The following is a 20,971-nucleotide window of genomic DNA, read 5'->3' on the forward strand; positions in this document are numbered from 1 at the left end:
ATAAAATATGCTAATAATTAGTTGTTTTTTTCTAATTAATGATTAGTTTTTCTTTTTAATTATGAACAACATAATTAGTTGTTTTTTTTCTAATTAATGATTAGTTGTTTTTTTTTTATTATGAACAACATACTAATAATTAGTTTTTTTTAATTATGAACAACATAATTAGTTGTTTTTTTTCTTCTAATTAATGATTAGTTGTTTTTTTTTTATTATGAACAACATACTAATAAGTAGAGAATGAATTTTGTTTAGTAGTGTTATATGGGCTTTAAATAAAAAAAAAAAAAAAAAAAAAAAAAAAAAAAAAAAAACTCTTTCTATTTATCTTAAGTTATTAAAAAAAAAATCAAACATGTCGGAACGTGTCGGAATCCATCGGAACTCGTCGGAACGTGTCGGAATCCATCGGATCCCGTCGGAATCCATCGGAATCCGTCGGAATCCATCGGATTCGGTCGGATCCGATGGATTCCGATGATCTTCATCAGAAATTCCCAGATTTAAAAAAAAAAAAAAAATTGACCTCCAAATCTCATTCAAATCAATGGTATTTTCGGTGGAGGTCGGATTTATGGTGGTTTCGGTCGGATTTGGTGTAGTGGGCGTTGGAACTCATCGGATTTGGTGTTCTTTGGTGTGGAGAGAAAGTGAGAGTGAGAATGAAAGAGATGGAGAGAGGGTTTATTTTGAATTAAGGGTATTTTCGTCCAAAATTGGTACAAAAGTCCAATTTTGGATATTTTTTAACTAACGGGTCTAATTGAGATATTTCCATAACTTTTGGGTCTAGAAAATGAAATTTCTCTTTGTTTATTTCTTTGTGTTGATAATATTACAAATATTTTTATACTTAATTTTGCAAGATCTGTCTCGCTGGACCGTACTTATCAACCTGTAGAACTAACTCAACAGAAAATGGGTAGCGTGAAGGCCCTTATAATGACATACACAGAAACTATTTGATTCCACAAAACTATATAATAATAATATGGTTGTATGTTTTTATTTAATATTCCACTTCACCCACTACTTTGTCCCAATTGCTTACGTATTCTTATTATTCGTCTTTTTCCTCGACTCTTTCTTGTTTCAAGACACACTAATAAAGGTTACATAGTTCAATTTAATACTAAGAATAAAAGATTCCAAACCTACCATGGTTCCGCAATTATTTATTCTACTTATAATTACGTTTGATAAATTATAATATACTGTTATTATTTTATAGCTTTGATGATTCAATCAAGCCTAAGGCTAAACCATACAAACTAAACTAACCATGGTCTCTCTCTCTCTCAGATAATTTGTTCAATTGATCATGTTACTTAACATTAGCTTAACGTCCAGACAGAAAGTCTTCACATTGATTTGTGAAGCACTATTATATTAATAGATGGAATACAAAACAATTAACTTTCGATTCCATTATAGTATTTAAAGAACAAAAGAGGGAAAGGAAATCACACTAGTGTTAGCCAAATGTACATGAAACCCACTCACTTTCCCATGTAAATATATATATAATAAAATAAATATCAGAGGAGTAATAAGAAACTGTCTCTCATGATAAACTTTTGACGTTTGAAACCAGCCACTTAATGACGATCTCGATTGCATTAATGGGTATATAATAATTAAGAAGTTGAATTATGTGTCATTCGTCACAAAAGAAAAGGGAAGAAAAAAAAAACAGAGAGTTTTGGCAAACCAAATGCACCAGATTCTTTGGGGACAAGTTGAATCTTGAATGCGATATGTACTTTGTCCTTCCTATTAATATTAGAGTATTTTAATAGTTTAGCTAAATGTATTAGTTATATTTATCACATAGATTTTTCTAGAGTTAAATAGTTAAGCAACTAGCTTAATAGAGCCAATTTGCTTAGATTTGCTTAGTTAAATCAATAACCAATATGCAAAACAATGATTAAGCAACTAGTTAAACATTTTTTATATTTACAAACAAATCCCTACAATTGTTAAGCAAGAAACCATTAAAGATGCTCTTACAAAATTTATAAATATCAGATTTAATTTTGGTGGGATTCCAAGTCTGAAATTGGGCTGGAACTTGACAATAAGGCTTCAGCCAATCCCAAAGCGTGGTCACCACATTCTTTCACCAAAAGGGCTTTTTAGTAAACCCACACGTATTTTGCACATTATTTGCCAAATTGCAATACGTAACGCATAAGAAGCAAAGGGCGGTCAATTTCAGGAAAGAAAAAAAAAAAAAAAGTTTTCGAGTCCCCAACTTGTGTTGTCAACTTTTGTTTTGATTTTGATTATTATCATCTCTCTCTGGTGGTGGGGTTTTGGCTGACGTAAGACCAACTCTCTATTTTAAGAATCTTTTAAAATAACTCTAGTTTTATAACGTAAGCACATTTTGATGTTTTTTATTTATTAATTTTCGGATCAGGAAAATAAACACAGACTAGCAGTGGTCAGAGAAGAAAAGAATATTTTGAAAAGTGAATAATAACCCACTTGGAAAATTGACACAAATATTATGATTAATAGACAATTTGTTGTTGCTGTGTGTGGGGTGGGTATATTATATTGTATTATATATTACACACAACTTTGTTGAATCAAATTTATCTTTGCACAAAAGCTCCGAGCTTTATACAATTATTCTACTCCAAATTGTAGTACTATAATATTATGTGCCGTAATGATGTATTGTTTTCTTTTTAGAGGGATCACTTTGTTGCTTACCTATTAAGACGACTCGAGTGGTTTGCTTCCATGTAATCTATGTTTAATTTGTCACGGTAAAAGCCCACAACAGCTTCAATATTATAAGAGCATCTCCAATGCATACATCGATTTTAACGTAATTTTTACACAAATTTTTTATTTTGTTTCAATAGTATTACACTATATCTTACACTAAATAAAATATTCTAATAATATGTATTTTTTATTAGATCTTTTAATCTAAAATGTTTTTAAAATATAATAATTTAATGTCTAATTACATATATAAAAAAATAATTATATTTTATTTATTAATTATGTGTAACATACGGTATAAATCAACAATAATTATTTAAAATTGAAACATAGATAATATAACATTTTTTAGGGAATAAATAAAAATAATTTAAAACATAAATATGAAATTATTAATTAGTTTCATTACATAAATCAAACAAAAGAGGACACGTGGTAGCTCCTCCGATGGTCTCAACTCTCATGGATGTAACTAATTATGCGAATATCAGAGCAAAAAAAAAAAAACTAATTATGCGAATAATTTGTGATTTGTCATTATGTAGTATTCTATAATCCATACCAATGTTCAAAATATCGATACCGATACCCATACCGAGGTTCTGATTTTACGGATATATCGAGTATCGACGGATATTCTATAACAATTTTAATACCGACTACCGATTATATCGGCGATATATCGATGATATATCGATTATCGACGGATATATCGACAAAAATCTTATAACAAAATATAATAAAATATGTACCACTATTTATATTTTTAAATTTCTAATAAAACAATCAAATTTAAAATATACCTATAAGCTATAACTTTTTTCTTATAGATATACATTATTAATATTTACATTACTTTCTCAATATTAAAAAATGTAATAAAATATTTTTTCAAAGAAATTGTAATATTTTTTCTACTACATTACAAATATTCTTTAAAAAAAAAAAGAAAAAAGAATAGTATTATATATTTAATTATTTAGTCTATTAGTAATTTAGTATAGATATTATATATATAATACGTTATGTATCATACATATATTTATATGTATAATAAAATATAAATAAAGAAATATTTATAATATCATTATACTAAGTAAAATTAATAAGTAAAATGTATAAATAATAAGAAATAATAAATAAAAAATAAAATAAAAAAAAATTAAAAAAAAACGATATTTTCAAATTTGGACGATATTTTGTCGATATTTTGGATTTTTTAACTAAACGATATTTTGTCGATATATCATCAATATTTTACCGATATTTATAAAACGATAACGATTACAACGGATATTTTACCGAGACTCTTCAAAAAACGATATATCGGCGATATATCACCGATATATCCCGATATTTTGAACATTGATCCATACTAATATTGGGAGAGAGAGAGAGAGAGGCGTGTGTGAGAGAGAGAAGAATGAGATTGTGAGATTATCCGAAGTCATGAATTCATTCGCATTTCGGCTCCTATATTAAGCTTTTTTGCTTTCGTCATCAACACCCAATTTAATACTTATTATAAAATAAAAGAAAGAAAGAATCAGCTTCCTGATTCTCTCCCTCGTTCGTGTGTGGGTGTGGATTGGCCTTTACAGTTACACACACAGCGACACAACACAACACAACACAACGCAACACGTAAGATCAGATTCTCTTTCTTAACCAAGGCTCCTTTTTCTTTGTGAACTTGTAGCCTCTTTTTTACTATTCAGTTACGATTTGAAGCCTGACTCGTTGGACTAAAACCCGTTTCCTTGTTGCTCGTTTCTCAGGCTCGGACACACTTTGCTCTTGCTTGGGTATTTCAGGGAATACATAAATAATTACTATTACATTTATTGTTTTTATTCATCAGAAGCAAACAGAAATATACCCACTTGCGTTGTGTTGAGTATCTCCAAGAATCTCCACTTAGTGAGTTGTTTTCCTTTTCTATTTAGGTTTATTATATTTATGGTTGATATTGTTTTGGTATCTTGGGCCATAAACTAGATAAGCTATTGTGATGTGATTATTGTTGTTGTACATCATCCACTTCTCATTTTGTGTAATTCTTCCGGCGAAGCTCTATACGTTTTCAAGTCTGATTATAATATTGATTGAGTGTTGTGTTGGAGAGAGAGAGAGAGAGAGACTTTCTCGGAAGAATCTGTAGGAGGAGGAAGAAGTGCGTTGTTATTTTATTCTCACTTGGAAAATGGTGAAAGGAAATAAATAAATAAATAAAAGCTTTCCCCTTTGCTTTTGCAACTTTTGGTGGATACAACATGTTCATGTTTCATTTTTCTCAATCAGATTCCATTCTATTCTATTCCTTTTCAGTGCTTGCAGATTTGATTTGTTTTTGATTTCCTGAAAGTTTCTTTCTTTCTTTTTTTTTCTTTCCTTCTTCTGAGTCTGCGGAAATCAATCAAAGGAACAAAAAATAGGAAGAAAAAAAAAAAAAAAAAAAACTCCTGGCGTTTCGATCGCTTGAGTTCGATTCTATTATGTAATACAAAAAGATTCTTTCTTTGATTGACAGCTTTGGATAGACTTACTTACTACTAGGGTTTTGTGATTTGCGGTGAGGAAATAATAGTAGTAGTGGAATCATAGAAGTCAAAAGAAGAAGAAGATGGAAGACGGGGTGTTATCAGCGTCGACTATGTTCGGAGCTCCATCAGATTCGGCCATGGATATGGAGTTCATGGACGATCTCTTCTTAGAAGGCTGTTGGTTGGACACCAAAGAAGGCTCTGACTTCCTCAACCAGACCGCCTCTTTTCTGGCGGCCAATCCGATTCCGAACCTGTCTTGTTTGAACTCGGAGCCGTGGCCTAATTATAATAATAATAATAATGAATTGGACATCATCAACACCGCCCAAACGACGGCGGCGACGGAGGCAGTGGTGGCGGGAGGGCCGAGCGTGGTGGAGAAGCTGTGCCGAGCTCTGAATTACATAAAGGAAATGATTCGAGACAAGTCGGTGCTGGTCCAGATTTGGGTGCCCGTCGAGGGAGGACAAGGCAAGCGCGTTCTCGTCACCCGAGATCTGCCTTTCGCCCTCGACGACGCCTGCCACAGCCTGGCCAGGTACCGCGACATCTCCGTCAAGTACCAATTCTCCATCGACGACGACAACGACGACGACGGCAACGAGAAGAAACTGTCGTCGTCGTCGTCGGTGAAGGGGCTGCCGGGGAGGGTGTTCTCGGGGCGGGTCCCGGAGTGGACGCCGGACGTGCGGTTCTTCAGGAACGACGAGTACCCACGGCTGCAGCACGCCCACCTCCACGACGTGCGCGCCACCCTCGCCCTCCCCGTCTTCGACAACCAAGGACGGGCCTGCCTCGGCGTCATCGAGGTCGTCATGACCACTCAGAAGATCAAGTACCGCCCCGAGCTCGAGAGCGTCTGCAAGGCTCTCGAGGTACACTCTATATCCTTCATTCCTCGCTTGTCTCCGAAACTGCCTGTCACTTGACTCTCTGTGTATGTGTTTTGCAGGCTGTGGATCTCAAGAGCTGCGAGGTTTTGGGGGCCCCTAAGAATGCCAGGGTATGTATGTATGTATGTATGTATGTATGTGAATACCAAAGGTCGAGAAAATGAATATGTAAAGTAGTGAATGGGTGGTGCAGGTGAGCAGCAGCAAGTTATATTACTACGAGGCGGCGTTGGCGGAGATCAAAGAGGTGCTGCAGTGCGCGTGCGAGACCCACGGGCTGCCGCTGGCGCAGACGTGGGTCCCGTGCGCGTCCCAGGCGGGGATGGGCATGCGGCACTCCCACGAGAGGTTCTCGGAGTGCGTGTCGACGGTGGACAGCGCGTGCTACGTCGGGGACGGGCGCGTGCGGGGCTTCCACGAGGCCTGCTCGGAGCACCACCTGCTGAGGGGGCAAGGGGTGGTGGGGTCCGCCTTCACCACCAACGAGCCGTGCTTCTGCCCGGACCTGCGCGCCTTCCCCAAGGCCCGGTACCCGCTGTCCCACCACGCCGCCCTCTTCGACATGCGCGCCGCCGTCGCCATCCGCCTGCGCACCGTCTCCGCCGCCGCCGCCGCCGCCGACTTCGTGCTCGAGTTCTTCCTGCCCCTCCACTGCCCCGACCACAAGCGCATGCTCACCTCCCTCTCCCTCATCGTCCAGCACCGCTGCCGCACCCTCCGCGTCATCACCGACACCGAGCTCAAGCAAGAACAAGAAGAAGAAGAAGAACACCACCACCCCGATCCCCCGCCCCCCGCCGTCCGCCGCCGCACCAAGGTCGAGAAAACCATCACCTTGGACGTCCTCCGCCAGTACTTTTCCGGCAGCCTCAAAGACGCCGCCAAGAGCATCGGAGGTACTACTCTCTCTCTCTCTCTCTCCTTTATAGTACAACACATGTGGAACTGAGAATGAGGGTGATTGGCAGTGTGCTCAACCACACTGAAAAGAATTTGTCGACAACACGGGATCAAACGGTGGCCGTCTCGCAAAATCAAGAAGGTGGGCCACTCCCTGCAGAAGCTCCAGCTGGTGATAGACTCGGTCCAAGGCGCTTCCGGAGCCTTCCAGATCGACTCCTTCTACTCCGACTTCCCGGAGCTGGCCCCCTCCGCCGCGGAGCCCGAGGCCGCGTCCACGTCCTCCTCCGGGAGCCTCCAGAGCTCGAGCTCCAGCCAGTGCACCACCAGCGCCGGCGCCCTCAAGCGGGTGTGCAGCGAAGTGGTCCTCAACAAAGACGACGGCGCGCAGAAGAAGACGGCGATGCCGCGGTCCCACAGCCACAAGTCCCTGCTGGACCAGCGCGAGCGCGTGAAGGTGAGCTTCGGGGACGACAAGACGAGGTTCCGAATGGACGCCACGTGGGGGCTGTCGCAGCTGCGAGACGAGATCGGCAGGCGATTCGGGATCGATGACATGGCGGGTTTCACCATCAAGTACTTGGACGACGACTCCGAGTGGGTGCTGTTGACGTGCGACGCCGACTTGGACGAGTGCTTAGACGTGTGTCGCGCCACCACCATCAAGCTCTCCCTCCACCCTCTCTCCCGACCCGCACCCTCCTAACAACCGTTTTTTTTTTTTGTATAGTTATACAGCAACAATAATGTTCAACTACAGTAAGATGTTGAAGATTATGGTCAATAGTCAAATTTGTTGTTCCTTGCTAGGCTCAAACGGGCATGTTCATATTTATGTACGCCTACGATTATGGTGAGTAGCTTTAGTTAAGGTGCTTTTTTTATTTCATGGTGACTGCTGAGTCTCCAAAAATATGATTGTTAATTTTTTCGCAACATATTGAATGGAATATTCCGCAAGAATATATGATTGTCAATTTATTTCATCGGCCTTTTTAATTTTTTTCTTTTTATCTCTTTGCCGCAACTTCACAGTCATGAAGTTAGACTCCTCAAATATGATTGTCGACTCTGTGTCATGAAACATTTCCTCTGAAGAACTAGTAGCTAATTCCGGGGCCTGCAAAGAAGAATGCTACTAGAAAGCGGAAAGAGACTAATAGAGATAAGTCAAATAGTGATGAGACGCCTAGTCTACGAAGGTGAAGGCTATCTGCAAGCCTAGAGATTATCCATTGAAGAAGAAGAGTTCTACTGGAGAAGAAGAAGAAAAGTCACCAAGAGTTAATTGTAAGGATTAATTACTGTTGAATTTTAAGATTTAATATTTAATTTTATATTTTTAAACAATAATAAAAGAAATAAAACAAAAGAATGAATAAGAGGAAGAATACTATTTTATCATTTCTTGTTTAACACCGTCATGTAGATTTTAATGGAAGGAGTACAATTTCATTAATGCAAGATTACAAGAGCACGAATGCTATTTTTCGAATTTTGGGGGACAAGTCATTACAAACGTCAAAGTTCGGGGGAAAATAATGTAATTAATCCGTTAGTTAAATGCTACGACACTCAATGTACATCCGGTCAATGTATATGTACTCATGTATTTTATATGTTTGAAAATTAAAAATATTATACAAAAAATTAAAAAAAAATTAGTATATAGAGTTTATATAAAAAAATCCCAAAAGAAATAAATACCAATACATACGTAATATATATGGATATTATTAAATCTTAAATATCATATATTTTACATGCATAAAAATTGGATACTTATTATTTTCGTCTTTTATATATTTTGTGGTGTGATTTAAAGTGTGAAAATATACAAGTTTGATATGTACGATTTGTTTTGTTTATATTGGGACTATATTTAAAAGTATTTTTTTATGAATTTATATTTTAGCATTTTTTTCGTTAGATTTTTTGCCTACGTGTCCATTTTCCGTAAATCAGAAAGTTTAAAACGACGTCGAAAAAAATGCAAACAGCGTCGAAAACTGCATTTTTGAATCTTGATTTGAATATTTTAGCCGTAACGTGTATTCTAACGGAAGAAGTTATATTTCATGTTTAAATAGTATTTTACCAAAATTTTTTTTGTCTAAATCCCCTTTTTATATTTTATTTTCCGATCACTTCTTAAAAAGGCTTAAACCCTTCAAAAGTCTTGCAAACAAAACAACACACCCAAAAACCCAAATGCGAAGCCTCTTAACCTTCCACCGCCGCTCCGGAATATTACCGGCGAGCAAGTTCTTTCTTCACCGGAGGCCGTACATCAGGTCTCCCCCGAGACCCCCGCCGCCGCCGAAGCCTCCGTCGCCGCCGAAGAAGCCGCAGAGCTTCACATTCCACGACCAGACATGGGAGGATCCGTACAGCTGGATGACGAGCCTCAGCGACAAGGTGGCGATGAGGCACATGAACATTTACATGGAACAAGAAGAGAAGTACTTCGACGCAGTCATGTCCGACACCGAACGATTCCAGAGCAAGCTTCAATCGGAAATGGCTTCTCGACTCGCCTTCGAGCTCTCATCGTATCCAACTCGCTGGGGACCGTGGTTAGAAAACCTTTATTTTCTTTGAGAAATCAGAACGATAAATTAGCGTCTCGCTTATTCCGTTTTCTTTTTCTTGTTTCTGTTTGGCTCCGTAGAAAAGAAAAGAAAAAATCTGAAGGTTTAAAACAGTTTTGTTTATCTTCGTCGATACTTTCGAAAAATATCCGTAGAAAAGAAATCTGAAGGCTGAATCAGTTAGAAATTTGTAGAAAAGCCTTCTCGAAGATTCTTCTGAGCTCAGCCAGACCAAGCCATTGTCGGATCTTTTATGGACTCCGATTCAGTGTCGACCTTGGCTAGAATCTTCGTCAATTGTTTCCTCTCTGATTCAGAATTTGAAAAACACAAAATCTCTTTCGTTCGTTGGATCTCGAGAAATCAGAACGATGAACTAGCATTTCTACTCTTCGTTTTTTTTTCTTGCTGTTTCTATTTGGCTGGATCTTGTTTCTATTTCTGCCATCAGTAAGTAAGGAATTAGTTTGGTTAAGGCTTAGCCGCTTCGAAGGAGTAACATGATTATATCTATAAATTAATCTGCTCGGTACTCGTCAATTCTCCGGGTACCATGGTTAGAGTTTTCGTCAATGCTTTCCTCTCTGATTCAGATGAAGGAAAAAAAAAATAGATTTCTTTCATTTTTGTATTGGATCTCCAAAAAATCAGAACGATGAAATAGCGTTTCATTTTTCTTTGTTTCTGTTGTTTGGCTCTGTAGCAAGAAGAAATCTGAAGGTTTAAAGACTTTTGGTTTCTCTGTGAAGGCTGTACTATCGCCGCGTCGAGGAAGGGAAGCCATTTCAGGTACTGTGTCGGAGACTCGCGAGCTTGAACGAAGAATTCATATCGAACAAATCCCCTTCAGCCGGGTTCGATTTCACATCGGGGCAGAAGATCGAGCAGAAGCTCATCGATTACAATAAAGAAACCGAACGATTCGGAGGTAATTTTCTCCCCTTTTTTAGAAACCCTAGATAATAGAAAGAAACAAACACTAGTTTTTTCTATACATAGGTCTTGCTCACGAAGGGTTGTCGGAAGTGTCACCGGATCATCGGTTCATTGCGTACACAATGTACGACATAGACAAAGGCTTTACCAGGTTATATGTGAGGAATTTGAATTCTGGCAGTGCCTTGTGTGACAAGCCACAGGTAGACAGAGTCACGACCTTGGCGTGGGCCAAGGATGGCCGGGCTTTGCTCTACGTCGTCACTGATCCGAAGAAGAATAGGCCGTACAGGTTGTAATTCGTAAGCTTATATAACTGTTTTCCAGGTTAAAAAAAAAATGTAATAATAATCAATTTCTTTCTTGCTTCACAGGATATATTGCAGTACGATGGGATCAAGCGATGAAGATGTTTTGGTACACGAAGAACTGGACGAGGATGCGGATCTTATTATTAGGAACACTAAAGATTTCCGCTTTGTGGCTGTGAATCTGCTCTCTCCTAAATCCTGCAAGGTATGAGTGAAGATCGATTCTCCTGGTTCAAACGACGAGACGAATCATAACCATGTGTTTAGATGTATGTGATAAACGCAGCCGATCCTTTCTCTGGGCTGAGTTTGGTGTGGGAATGTAATCAAACAAGAGCCTTGTGTATTATAGAGCACCATCTGGGTTTCTTTTATCTTTTCACCAACGCCGCAAAAGCTGGTCAACCAGTTGACTCTCATTATCTTCTCCGTAGCCCCGTTGGAGCTTCTAACACACTGAGAGTATGGGAGGTTGGTGGGTTAATTACACTGTGTATAGTTGTAGTTTCTTCCTCTGCAAAAGAATGAATTATTGTAGTTATGTCAGATTACTATGTTGTTATTTTTGGATTTTTTCCCACTTGGTGTTGATTCGATTCTCCTATTTGAAAGTCGGTGGAATGAACTCATAAGACTTTAGGCAATAAAAGAATTAATTAATTGTTAAGGGTGAGAAACAGTATTAGTATGAGTTGTTAGTCCATACATACAGGTATGAAAGAATCATTTACTAAGGAATGATTTCCTTACTAATCTAAAATTGAATGACATGCATTATCTAAAATAAAGAGACAAATAAAACTTATAGATAGGAAACCGACTAATCCTACACTTTTCATTCTGCATTCTGTGAACTTCTTTGATCCATTTTGTTTGACATTTTTATATATATTAATCTGCTCTGTCCTTATCGCTTGCTCTCAATTTCACTCTGTCATAATTTGCAGGATGTATTTACTGATGAACCTGATTTGATCATTGAGAATGTTTATTTTTTCAATTCACACTTGGTACTGTCTCTAAAGGAAGATGGGCTGTATAAACTCGGTTCAATTCCTCTTCCTTTGCCTGCTGAGAAGGTTCATTTCTGAAAACAGTATTCTGACACGAAATCCCTATTCGCGAGAAATTCGAGTTTTAACATCAAAACTCACGCATGCTTTCCTCTTTTCTTTCTGATTTTTGAAGGGACTGTTTTCTCTGAAAGAGCTCGACATGTCATACCTACCTCTTCCGAAATACGTTTGCCACTTTTTACCCGGACCGAATAATGATTTCTACTCCCCAACTGTGCGCTTTACTATATCATCGCCCGTGGTATGTGATACTCGGTTAATTTTACCTCATTTTGCTCCATTTTTTTATGTGATAAATTTCCTTTGGTGGTATTATGAGAAGCCTTAATCTAGTGTGGCTGTTAGATGCCAGATGCAGTTGTTGATTACGACATGTCTAGCGGAAAATGGTACATCGTTCATCAGCAAAATGTTTTTCACGAGAGAGCGAAAATTCTCTATGGAAGGTCTTCATTGGAGAGCATAGCCCAAGAAAAGCCGAACGAGCATAACTTGTGGAATGACCTCTCTGAGTTCTACGCCTGTGAGCGCCACGACGTCTCATCTGGGGACGGGGTTCGGGTTCCGCTCACAGTCGTTTATTGTCGTAAAAAGAAGAAAGAAGATCACAAACCGGGTCTGATTCACGGCTACGGAGCTTATGGTCAGCCGCTCGACAAGCGTTGGCGCAGTGAACTGAAAAGCCTTCTCGATCGTGGTTGGACTGTTGCATTTGCCGATGTGAGGTCTGTCAAATATGTCATCTATATTAGCTTCAACAAACTTGTACAAACTCAACTAATTTGTTTATATTTGAACAAACTCAACTGACTTGTTATTATGGTAGGGTTATAATTAAGTTAGCCTATTTTATTTAATAAAACTAATATGTTATTTAAATTGTAAAATGTGTTTTTGAGTCTCTTTGGCGATAGATTTCATTACCATGACTAAAATGCTACAAAATCAATAGTTTGACAACTATTTTGCTCAGAAAATTGGTTGAGAGACCAAAATACCCCACATGATAGTTGAGAGCTTTTGCGCGAAGAAGCTGTTTTTTCCTGCAAGTATGAAACTTTTTTTTTTTTTGGTGGTATTATTATTTTTGATCCAGAGGCGGAGGTGGCGGCGGTAAGACGTGGCATTATGACGGTCGAGGCTCAAAGAAGAGTAACTCAGTTAGAGATTATATCTCATGTGCAGAATATCTTGTTGAAACAGAGATTGTTAATGAAAAACAACTTGCTGGCGCGGGTCTCGGTGCTGGAGGACTTGTGGTCGCTTCAGCCATTAATTGTCGCCCAGACTTATTCCGAGCTGTAGTTTTGAAGGTAAAGATACTTGTGAGCGTTGGGTATTTTAAAAATCTAATAAACATGAACTAACATTTCTCTCTCTCTCTCTCTTTTTTCATTTTGTTTTAGTATCCCTTTTTGGACGCCACAAACAATCTTCTATATCCGATTGTATCACCCACGCCTGTTGATTATGAAGAATTTGGAAACCCTCACAAAATTGATGATTTTCACGCTATACGAAAATATTCTCCATATGACAACATTCAGAAGGACGCTCTTTATCCGGCTGTCTTGGTTTCAACATCTTTGCAACTCAACACAAGGTGATCTTTCGATCTTAAAGGCTATATTTGGAACCCGGATTTCACCATGAAAATTGAAAATATGAAGGAAAATGTGAGAAAGTTTATATTTTTATCATGGAAATTTTAAGGGCAAAGAGAATGGAATCCTTAGTATTACGAAATCCCTACATATGCAAATTTTCAATTTCTAACTATGCCAAGTTGCTTAGTCTTTTTTCTGACGACCTTACTGTTTCCGGTGACATATATATATATATATATATATATATATATATATATATATATAAATATATTCAGATTTGGATTTTGGGAATGTGCGAAATGGGTCGCACGAGTTCGCGAATTAACGGTGTACGACCCAAACCGACCGGTGCTGCTTAATATGACGATGATGCCGGTTGCAGGAGATAACCGTTACCTTCAGTGCAGAGAAGCAGCTTTAGAGTCTGCGTTTCTCATCAAGATTATGAGACTTCCTTGATCTCGTCTCTGCCCTCCAAATTAAGCAACTTAATCTGGGACAAGTATGTTCTTTCTGTTCTGAAATTTTGCCATATATAGAAACAGTTTAATTATTTATTGGCTCAAAGAGAGAGAGAGAGAGTATTAATATCTTTGTTTCTACTGTTTTGTCAAAATGTACGATAAACTTTAGGGTTTGAGTAGTTTTGGTCTGGAATCTGGTCTTTCATCTGTATTATATTGTTCTAGATGGTTTACTAATTCATACAGGCATTGTCAATGCAGATTTATTAGTTTATTTATTTATAGTTATAATAATAATTCATGTTGAATTTTTTTTTAGGCAATCATCAGGTTTTTTAATTTAGTTTTGTCAACTTAGCCTTTCAGAAGCCAGTTTCCACATATGAAACTTCCCATTAACAATGTATATGGATGGTATAAACAAAATTTAATAGAACTTTGTTCATGTATTAGTTGGTCGGGTGTTTTTTTATTTATTTATTTATAAAGAAAGTACGAAAGCTAGATCATCATTATCTGTTAAGTGAAAAGAAGTGTTTAGAGCGCAAAAACTACCCCACCAAGTTGAAGAAAAGAGCCTTTGGTAATCAGAACCCCACAAAATCCAAAAGGGCAGTACACAAAAAGAGCATTGACATTTAAAAAGAAATGATTATTCTTACCACAAGTGGTGAATCATATATGTAATGCTATAATGACGCATAATAACCATTCCAATCAGATTGTAGTTTCTGCTTCGTGTGTCTACATTTATATGCTGTTCAACATCATAAGACTATTGCTTAGTGCTTTTCAGCTATGCAGTCCTTCCCACTTCTTAAAGGCTTTTTGATTAAAAAGAAAAAGAAAAAGTGTAATATGTTCAAATTTTGCAGTGATAAGTTAAAAGGTGAGCTTGGATATGGGAACTTATTCGGACATGTTTAGTTTTCAACCAAGGTAATGATGTGAAAACTTCGAATATTCTTGGGAGTTTTTTTTTTCGTTAGAAAAGCTCTACTTTTTCAGATTGAGAAACTACAACGTTTATGATTATGTAAAAAAAAAAGTAAAAAAAAAAGTAAAAAAAAAATAAAGAACAGGGCATTCGAATATTTGTAATAAAAACAAGATGACTTTACAATGGGACCAAGAAGTGAAAAAAAAAAACGTAAATGTGTATAGCAAAAAGAAGCAGTTTGAACTTTGAAGCAGCAGAAGTGTAAAGATGACAACAATGCCACGACACTTCAGCTGCTTCATCAGTTTTTGACATCACTCACTTCTCAAAGATACAAATTTCTCAATGCCAACTCTACAAAGATTACCCCCCCAAAAAAATAAAAATAAAAAAGGGTAAAAACTCCAAGCAATATTAAACATGATCTAGCAAAATCATCCGCACATATGAATTAAAAAAATTGAAAAAAAAAATGCTTTCTTTTTTTTTTTCATGTCACAGACTCTTCTTCTTCTTCTTCTTCTTCTTCAACTTTAGGTAACTGAGCTTCTCCGACAAAACCCGGATCAAGAAACTTGGCCACGAAGGCCCACAACTTATAAACATCTTCGAAATTGGTGAGAAAGCCCAACGAGGCCGTGACGACCTCCATCGGGCCGGACCCGCCCTTCCGAGCATTGTCTCGGTGGCCGTGGCCGTCGACGACTCGGATGTGGCTCAGGAATCCGATCCCCAGAGATATCCCTTCTCTCTCCGCCAGCCTCTGGACGGCCTCGGGCCCCACCGTCCCTCCTCGTCCGTCCCTGAGGTTGAACGCCAGCGCGGCCCCTCTCTCGTACTTGATCTTGGGCCCGTAAATCACAACGAGCCCGCCGTCCGAGCCCGGGCCCGCTTTGAGCTGGAGCATCGAGGTGACGAGCCAGTTGATTAGGAACCGCAGGCGCAGAGTGGTCTTGTTCAGGCCCAGCGAGTTTATGTGGTCCAGGTGGCGGCACGAGATCTCCGGCTCCCTCCGATCGTCTCCGTACTCTCTCTCCTCGCTCCCGTCGCCTCCGTCGTCGTCGTCGTCGAAGCTCGTTCCACCGTTGGCCAACGAAACCTCGGCGGCGCTGAACGAGACTCTCCTTCCGCGGCTCGGCTCTTCTCCTCTCCGCCCCAGCAGCCTGAACTCCCCTTCCGTCTCTCTCCTTATCGCGCTCTCCTTCGAGCAAATCTCCGCTTCTCCGACGATCTCTTTCTCGCCGTGGGAGGCCGACAGCACCGCCGCGTCGAAGGACAAGGCGGCGGCGCCGCCGCCGCCGTCGCCGTCGTACATCGGGCTCCCGTAGACCTTCGGAGAGACTCCTCCTCGCCGGAGATGGCTGTTCTTCACCCCGGAGGAGGAGAACCAGTACGGCGGGAGGATCGGGGAGGCGATGGCGCGGTGCTTGTCGGAGCCGTCCTGTGGGCTCTGCCCGAGATCGATCCAATACGAGTTGTCGGAGGACTCGTCCTCGCTGAACACCGGGCTCTTCATGACGTCGCCGGCCTCCTCGAATATCGTGCTCGTCCCGTCCCTCTCCGACCCGTTCTCCATCATCTCGGCCTCGGTCAAGATCACGTCCCTCACCTGCGCCGACGTGTACGCCCCCGAGAACGCCGGAAGCCGAGCCTCGGAAGCTTTCTCCTCCGGCGGCGCGGCCGCCGCCGCATCGTCGTCGTCGAGCCCGTCGACGGAGTCGCTGAGGTACATCGGGTACTCGGGAGTGATCTTGACCATCCCGGAGCCGGTGGAGCCGGAGTGGCTCTGGAGGCTCCCCATGACGGACTTCTTGATGAGGAGACAGCCGAAACCCGTCGGGTCGGAGCCGAAGACCCTGTAGAAGGAGGTGATGACGAAGTCGGGGCGGAAGAGAGAGAGGCCGAGCGAGTCCATGTCCTTGGGGCCGAGCGAGCCGGCGTCGAGCAAGACGTGCCAGTTGTTCTGCTGGGCCAGAGCCATCCACTGGTACGAGTACTTGGAGCCGGTGACCCTCGACTGAACCGGGAACACGAACAGCCCCGTGGCCGAGTCCTTTCGGCGCTTCTTCTTCTTGGCGGAGATCTGCTTCCTGAGGTCGGTGGAGCAGAGCTTCAAGGTGGGCCATTTGAACCAAGCGCTGTGGACCTTGGCGCCCTTTTCGCGGGCGCTCTGGGCCATCCACGCCACCGACTGGCTCTCGTGGTCGAACATGGTCAGAAGCTTCTTGTTGCTCTGGAACGGGTACGACTCGGCCAAGAGCTTGAAAGCGGAGCCGCGGCTCACCGTGAAGACCAAGCCGTACTCGTTCTCGGGGATGTTCAGGTAGTCCATGATGCGCGCCTTGATGTCGTGCTCCACGGTGCCGCGCTCGGCTCCGCCGTACAGAGCGTGGTTGCTCAGGTTCGCGGTGATCTCCGACAAGCTGAAAGTCGACGACTCCCAGTAGTGGAGGGTCTGGAGGTAAGAGAAGAGCCCGAACCCGCAGTAGTCGAGGCATACCTTGGGGGACAAGTTAGGGTACTCGCTCACCCTCAGCTCGTCGACCTTCTCCGACGACCGGTACTTGGGGTACATCGTCAGGAACTTCGAGAAGCTCTCGTTGAGGCCCGGGATCGGATCGTCCGGGCCGTACGTCCGGTCCGCCGCCATGGCCGTGGCTCGGAGGAAGTCCTTCTGAGCGTTGAGGCGGGCGAGGGAGCGGGACCGCCCGATTCCGGACGTGATGATGTCATCTCCGCCGGAGTTGTTGTTGTCCTGGGTTTGGGGGAGAGAGCCGTCTTCCGAGGCGTCCTCGAGGGCTTCCCTGAGCTTGTTCTCTTGGAGCTTTCTGAGGATGGACTGGTTCTTCTTCGTGGTCTCGGCCGAGGAAGAAGAAGAATCTGAGCTCTCTCTTCTTTTGCTGCTTCTCTTCTTGTCCATCAGCAGAGAAGCGCAGTGAGATATGGGCTTCCATAGTGAAAGATGCATCAAAACCCAGCTTTCAATTTCAACGCCAGAAAAATTTGAGCTTTTTCAAGATGGGATTTTTTTTTTTCTAGGTCATGACGACCCCTTGAGCTGTACACGGATCTTTGAAGCAGATCAAGAGATACCCAGATAGAATTTTCTGTAAAGATTTCAGCTTTGGATAATAATTCAGTGAATTGAAGTCATTTAAGGACACGAATCTAAAGGCTTTATAGAAAAGAAAGAAAGAAAACTCAAATTTTGAAAAGGAATTGAAGTCTGACTGTCTGAGTGAGTTGGTTGGGTATTTCAAGTCAAAAGCCCCCAAATTTCACATGGAAAATTGAGACCCAAAAAAAATTTCGAACGGTCAAAGTGAAGCCCTAAAAAATCAGATCCCGAAAATTCAGAGACAATCACTCGAGTTCAAAGAGCTCAAAAATGTAGGCGTATCAGGAAACGATAGACAGTAGATGAATCTCTTGAGAGTGAATTAAGAGAAACACCTGAAGAATAAGAAGAAGAAGAAACAGAGCTCAAACACAGTCACAGAGACAGACACAGACCTCTCTCTATCTTCAAAACCTCTCTCTCTCTCTCTCTCTCTCTAGGATTGATTGTGTCTCTCTGAGCGGAGAGGAATTAAAAGCAACCAAACCCACCGCATCAAATGCTCATCTACTTTCAATAACGAAGAAGAAGAAGAAGAAGAAGAAGAAATGGTAAATCTGATATATTTTATTTATTATAACTCTCTCACTCTCTCTCTCTCTCTCTCTCTCTCTCTTTCCTGAAACAGTTACAAAGGACATTGACTTTTCATTACCTTAGCAATGCCAAGTAAGTAAACGATTCCTTCTTTTTTTGTTGTTGGTGTGTGCTTGTGTTTATGTTTATCAACAATTATTTTCATTTTTATTCCTATTTTTTGTTGCCTTTCTCTTCTAAAAATAACCCCATTATAATATTTTATTATTATTGTTTCGTTTTGGTGCTCGTGGTGGGACCCACTTTCCTCCAATAGTCACGCCTTAAAGTCAAACCATCGGCTGGTTTCGTTACAAAAGCTGATTTCTGTCCAAATTCTTCTCTTCGTTAAAAAATAAAAATAAAAAGAAATTAGGAAAAGTGAAAAAATGTTTGTAATATACCTCTCATATAATTTCCGTAACTGTTTTTTTTTTAGTAAGCTTTTCTTTTGTTTGAATTTGATACCCCAAAATGAAATCGTTGCTTTTGTTTATGGTCATCTCTTTTTTATTCCTACATGCAATGTTTTTGACCGGACAAAACTTAAACCTTACTCTTTTAGCTCCTGATTGTTGAAGCTTTTTCTAATGTCGAGTTTGTTTTTTATGTACAATTTTTTAATAAAAAATAATTACTTTAAGTTTCATAAAATCTATCATGACAGTGTTTATTTTTCTGTTTTTTAAAAATGATATAATTTTGTTTTATGATATGGCTTAGTATGAAACTTTTATTTTTGTTTTCAAAATACAGAGCTCATTGATACACGGACTTATGTATTCTTTTAGGCATAATTTATATTATCTACTTAAATCTTTGTTTGCTCGATAGATAGTTATAGTATCATGCATATCTTAAGTTGATTTTATCTAAATTTTGATGAATATAAATCAAGGTCTTACGTAATTGTGGATAAGGTGAGGTCTTTAAATTAGTAAAAACATGTATAGTCTATTAGTATATAATATTGATAAAAATTAAAAAGCAACAACTTTGCCTTGTATATTCCGTAGCTCAAATTTAAGAAATTATGACGAAAAAAAAAAATTACAAATGGTGATGTGGTTTTCAGCCAATTAAAGAAACTATAGTAGAATATATAGGTCAGATAAAACCTGAAAAATCCACGTATTAATAGTAGAATATACATGTACACAATATGCTGATGTAGTTCTTCTAATGTTCTATACTTCTATTTATTAAACAATTTTTTTTATTTTTCTATTGTCTTAAACGATATGCATAGTCAACTCGTAAACATAGCACGCGGATAATAGTTTAATTAAATAATATTTTCAGAGGATTTTTTTCGATTTTCATTTTCCTAAGAAATTAGTTTTAAGGCTTGTATTCTCTTCGCCCACTACTATCCTTGCCAGCCTTTGTTCAATGTTTATTTGGCTGTTGAAAATATAATTTTGAGTTATCAAAACATTGGAATTTCAATTACTCTCAATAATTAATATTTTCTCTCCTTCTTTTTCTTCTTCTTATTCATGATTCAACTTGGTGCTTTTAATATTCTATCTAATCTCAGGTTTGGAGATTAATTAACTGACATAGAATTTATTCAAATTCTATTAAGTTTACTACGTTATTAATATATTGCCACTATCCTCAAACTTAAAATTTATATTTTCCAAAAATGCAATTTAAAGAGACAGAGGCAAAGAGAAAACATCCAATAAATGGAAACAAAAAAGCATGCAATAAGATCTGTATGATATTGTATATGATATTCAAATCTATTGCACGTCTACATGATAAAAGGTTGGGTAGGTTTGGGGTCCCATATTTCATGTCCATCAATTATATTTGATATGAATATAATTTTACATTAGTACAATCAAAGCATGTTACTGTCTTCTCTCGAAAATGAAAAAAAAAACATTTAAAAAAAATATCACAACTCGCAACAAATACTATATACGTATCTTAATAACTGGTCAAAGGCAGCGTATTATACTATTAAAGTCTAGTGGTATTGTTTATTTACCCTATAGTCTTTTCACTTATATGTTTATTTATCGTTTTGTCTCATGACATGGTAATAATATATTTTCCCAAAGAATGGACTAATTAGAAAATAGCTTAAATACAGTTGGATTTTAGCTAGCGATGCTTCATGGATCCAAAAAAAAAAAAAAAAAAAAAAAACATTTTGGAATGTACCAGTAGGTCCAAAATTTATTCAACTGGTCTTTATAGAAAGGATCATACTTAACCTTTTGCCATGAAAAAAAAAAAAAAAAAAAAAAAAAAAAA

The 20,971-nt window shown here is 39.4% G+C and overlaps 3 protein-coding genes across 5 annotated transcripts; 2 read left to right on the forward strand and 1 right to left on the reverse strand.

The window, feature by feature from the left end:
- The first annotated feature begins 4,126 nt into the window (after positions 1-4,126).
- LOC149398926 (protein NLP5-like) lies at positions 4,127-8,349 on the forward strand. Of its 3 annotated transcripts, none has more exons than XM_089612343.1 (6): positions 4,127-4,389; positions 4,524-4,665; positions 5,276-6,166; positions 6,244-6,294; positions 6,378-7,080; positions 7,153-8,349. In XM_089612343.1, the coding sequence occupies exons 3-6, from the start codon at positions 5,369-5,371 to the stop codon at positions 7,788-7,790; spliced, it is 2,190 nt and encodes a 729-aa protein (XP_089468469.1). In that variant the 5' UTR covers positions 4,127-4,389; positions 4,524-4,665; positions 5,276-5,368; the 3' UTR covers positions 7,791-8,349. The 3 variants fall into 3 exon arrangements, with proteins under 3 accessions (XP_089468469.1, XP_089468470.1, XP_089468468.1); XM_089612344.1 differs by having other exon boundaries at positions 5,333-6,166; XM_089612342.1 differs by having other exon boundaries at positions 4,524-6,166.
- A 912-nt stretch (positions 8,350-9,261) lies between these two features.
- LOC149398927 (Prolyl oligopeptidase family protein) lies at positions 9,262-14,434 on the forward strand. Its single transcript, XM_089611018.1, has 11 exons — positions 9,262-9,660; positions 10,425-10,603; positions 10,675-10,903; positions 10,986-11,127; positions 11,190-11,393; positions 11,870-12,001; positions 12,111-12,239; positions 12,344-12,723; positions 13,095-13,311; positions 13,405-13,601; positions 13,881-14,434. Exons 1-11 carry the CDS (start codon positions 9,296-9,298, stop codon positions 14,062-14,064), a joined length of 2,358 nt encoding a protein of 785 aa, XP_089467144.1. The 5' UTR covers positions 9,262-9,295; the 3' UTR covers positions 14,065-14,434.
- Positions 14,435-15,208: 774 nt separating this feature from the next.
- On the reverse strand, positions 15,209-18,761 carry LOC149398928 (uncharacterized). The gene has a single exon (XM_089611016.1). It carries the CDS (start codon positions 17,975-17,977, stop codon positions 15,500-15,502), a length of 2,478 nt encoding a protein of 825 aa, XP_089467142.1. The 5' UTR covers positions 17,978-18,761; the 3' UTR covers positions 15,209-15,499.
- Between the last annotated feature and the right edge of the window lie 2,210 nt (positions 18,762-20,971).

The sequence above is a fragment of the Urtica dioica genome, chromosome 4, assembly GCF_054948205.1.
Source record: "Urtica dioica subsp. dioica isolate 48M chromosome 4, U.dioica_male_clone48M_v1_H2, whole genome shotgun sequence".
In the NCBI taxonomy this organism is placed as follows: Eukaryota; Viridiplantae; Streptophyta; class Magnoliopsida; order Rosales; family Urticaceae; genus Urtica; species Urtica dioica.

Excerpts from the sequence above, each read along its gene's own strand:
- LOC149398926 (XM_089612342.1), top strand. The coding sequence starts at position 5,369 with ATGGAAGACGGGGTGTTATCAGCGTCGACTATGTTCGGAGCTCCATCA. Across the intron at positions 6,167-6,243 it reads GCGTCTGCAAGGCTCTCGAG|GCTGTGGATCTCAAGAGCTG; the intron begins GTACACTCTATA and ends TGTGTTTTGCAG. Across the intron at positions 6,295-6,377 it reads GGGCCCCTAAGAATGCCAGG|GTGAGCAGCAGCAAGTTATA; the intron begins GTATGTATGTAT and ends TGGGTGGTGCAG.
- LOC149398927 (XM_089611018.1), top strand. The coding sequence starts at position 9,296 with ATGCGAAGCCTCTTAACCTTCCACCGCCGCTCCGGAATATTACCGGCG. Across the intron at positions 10,604-10,674 it reads AGAAACCGAACGATTCGGAG|GTCTTGCTCACGAAGGGTTG; the intron begins GTAATTTTCTCC and ends TTCTATACATAG. Across the intron at positions 10,904-10,985 it reads AAGAAGAATAGGCCGTACAG|GATATATTGCAGTACGATGG; the intron begins GTTGTAATTCGT and ends CTTGCTTCACAG.
- LOC149398928 (XM_089611016.1), bottom strand. The coding sequence starts at position 17,977 with ATGCATCTTTCACTATGGAAGCCCATATCTCACTGCGCTTCTCTGCTG.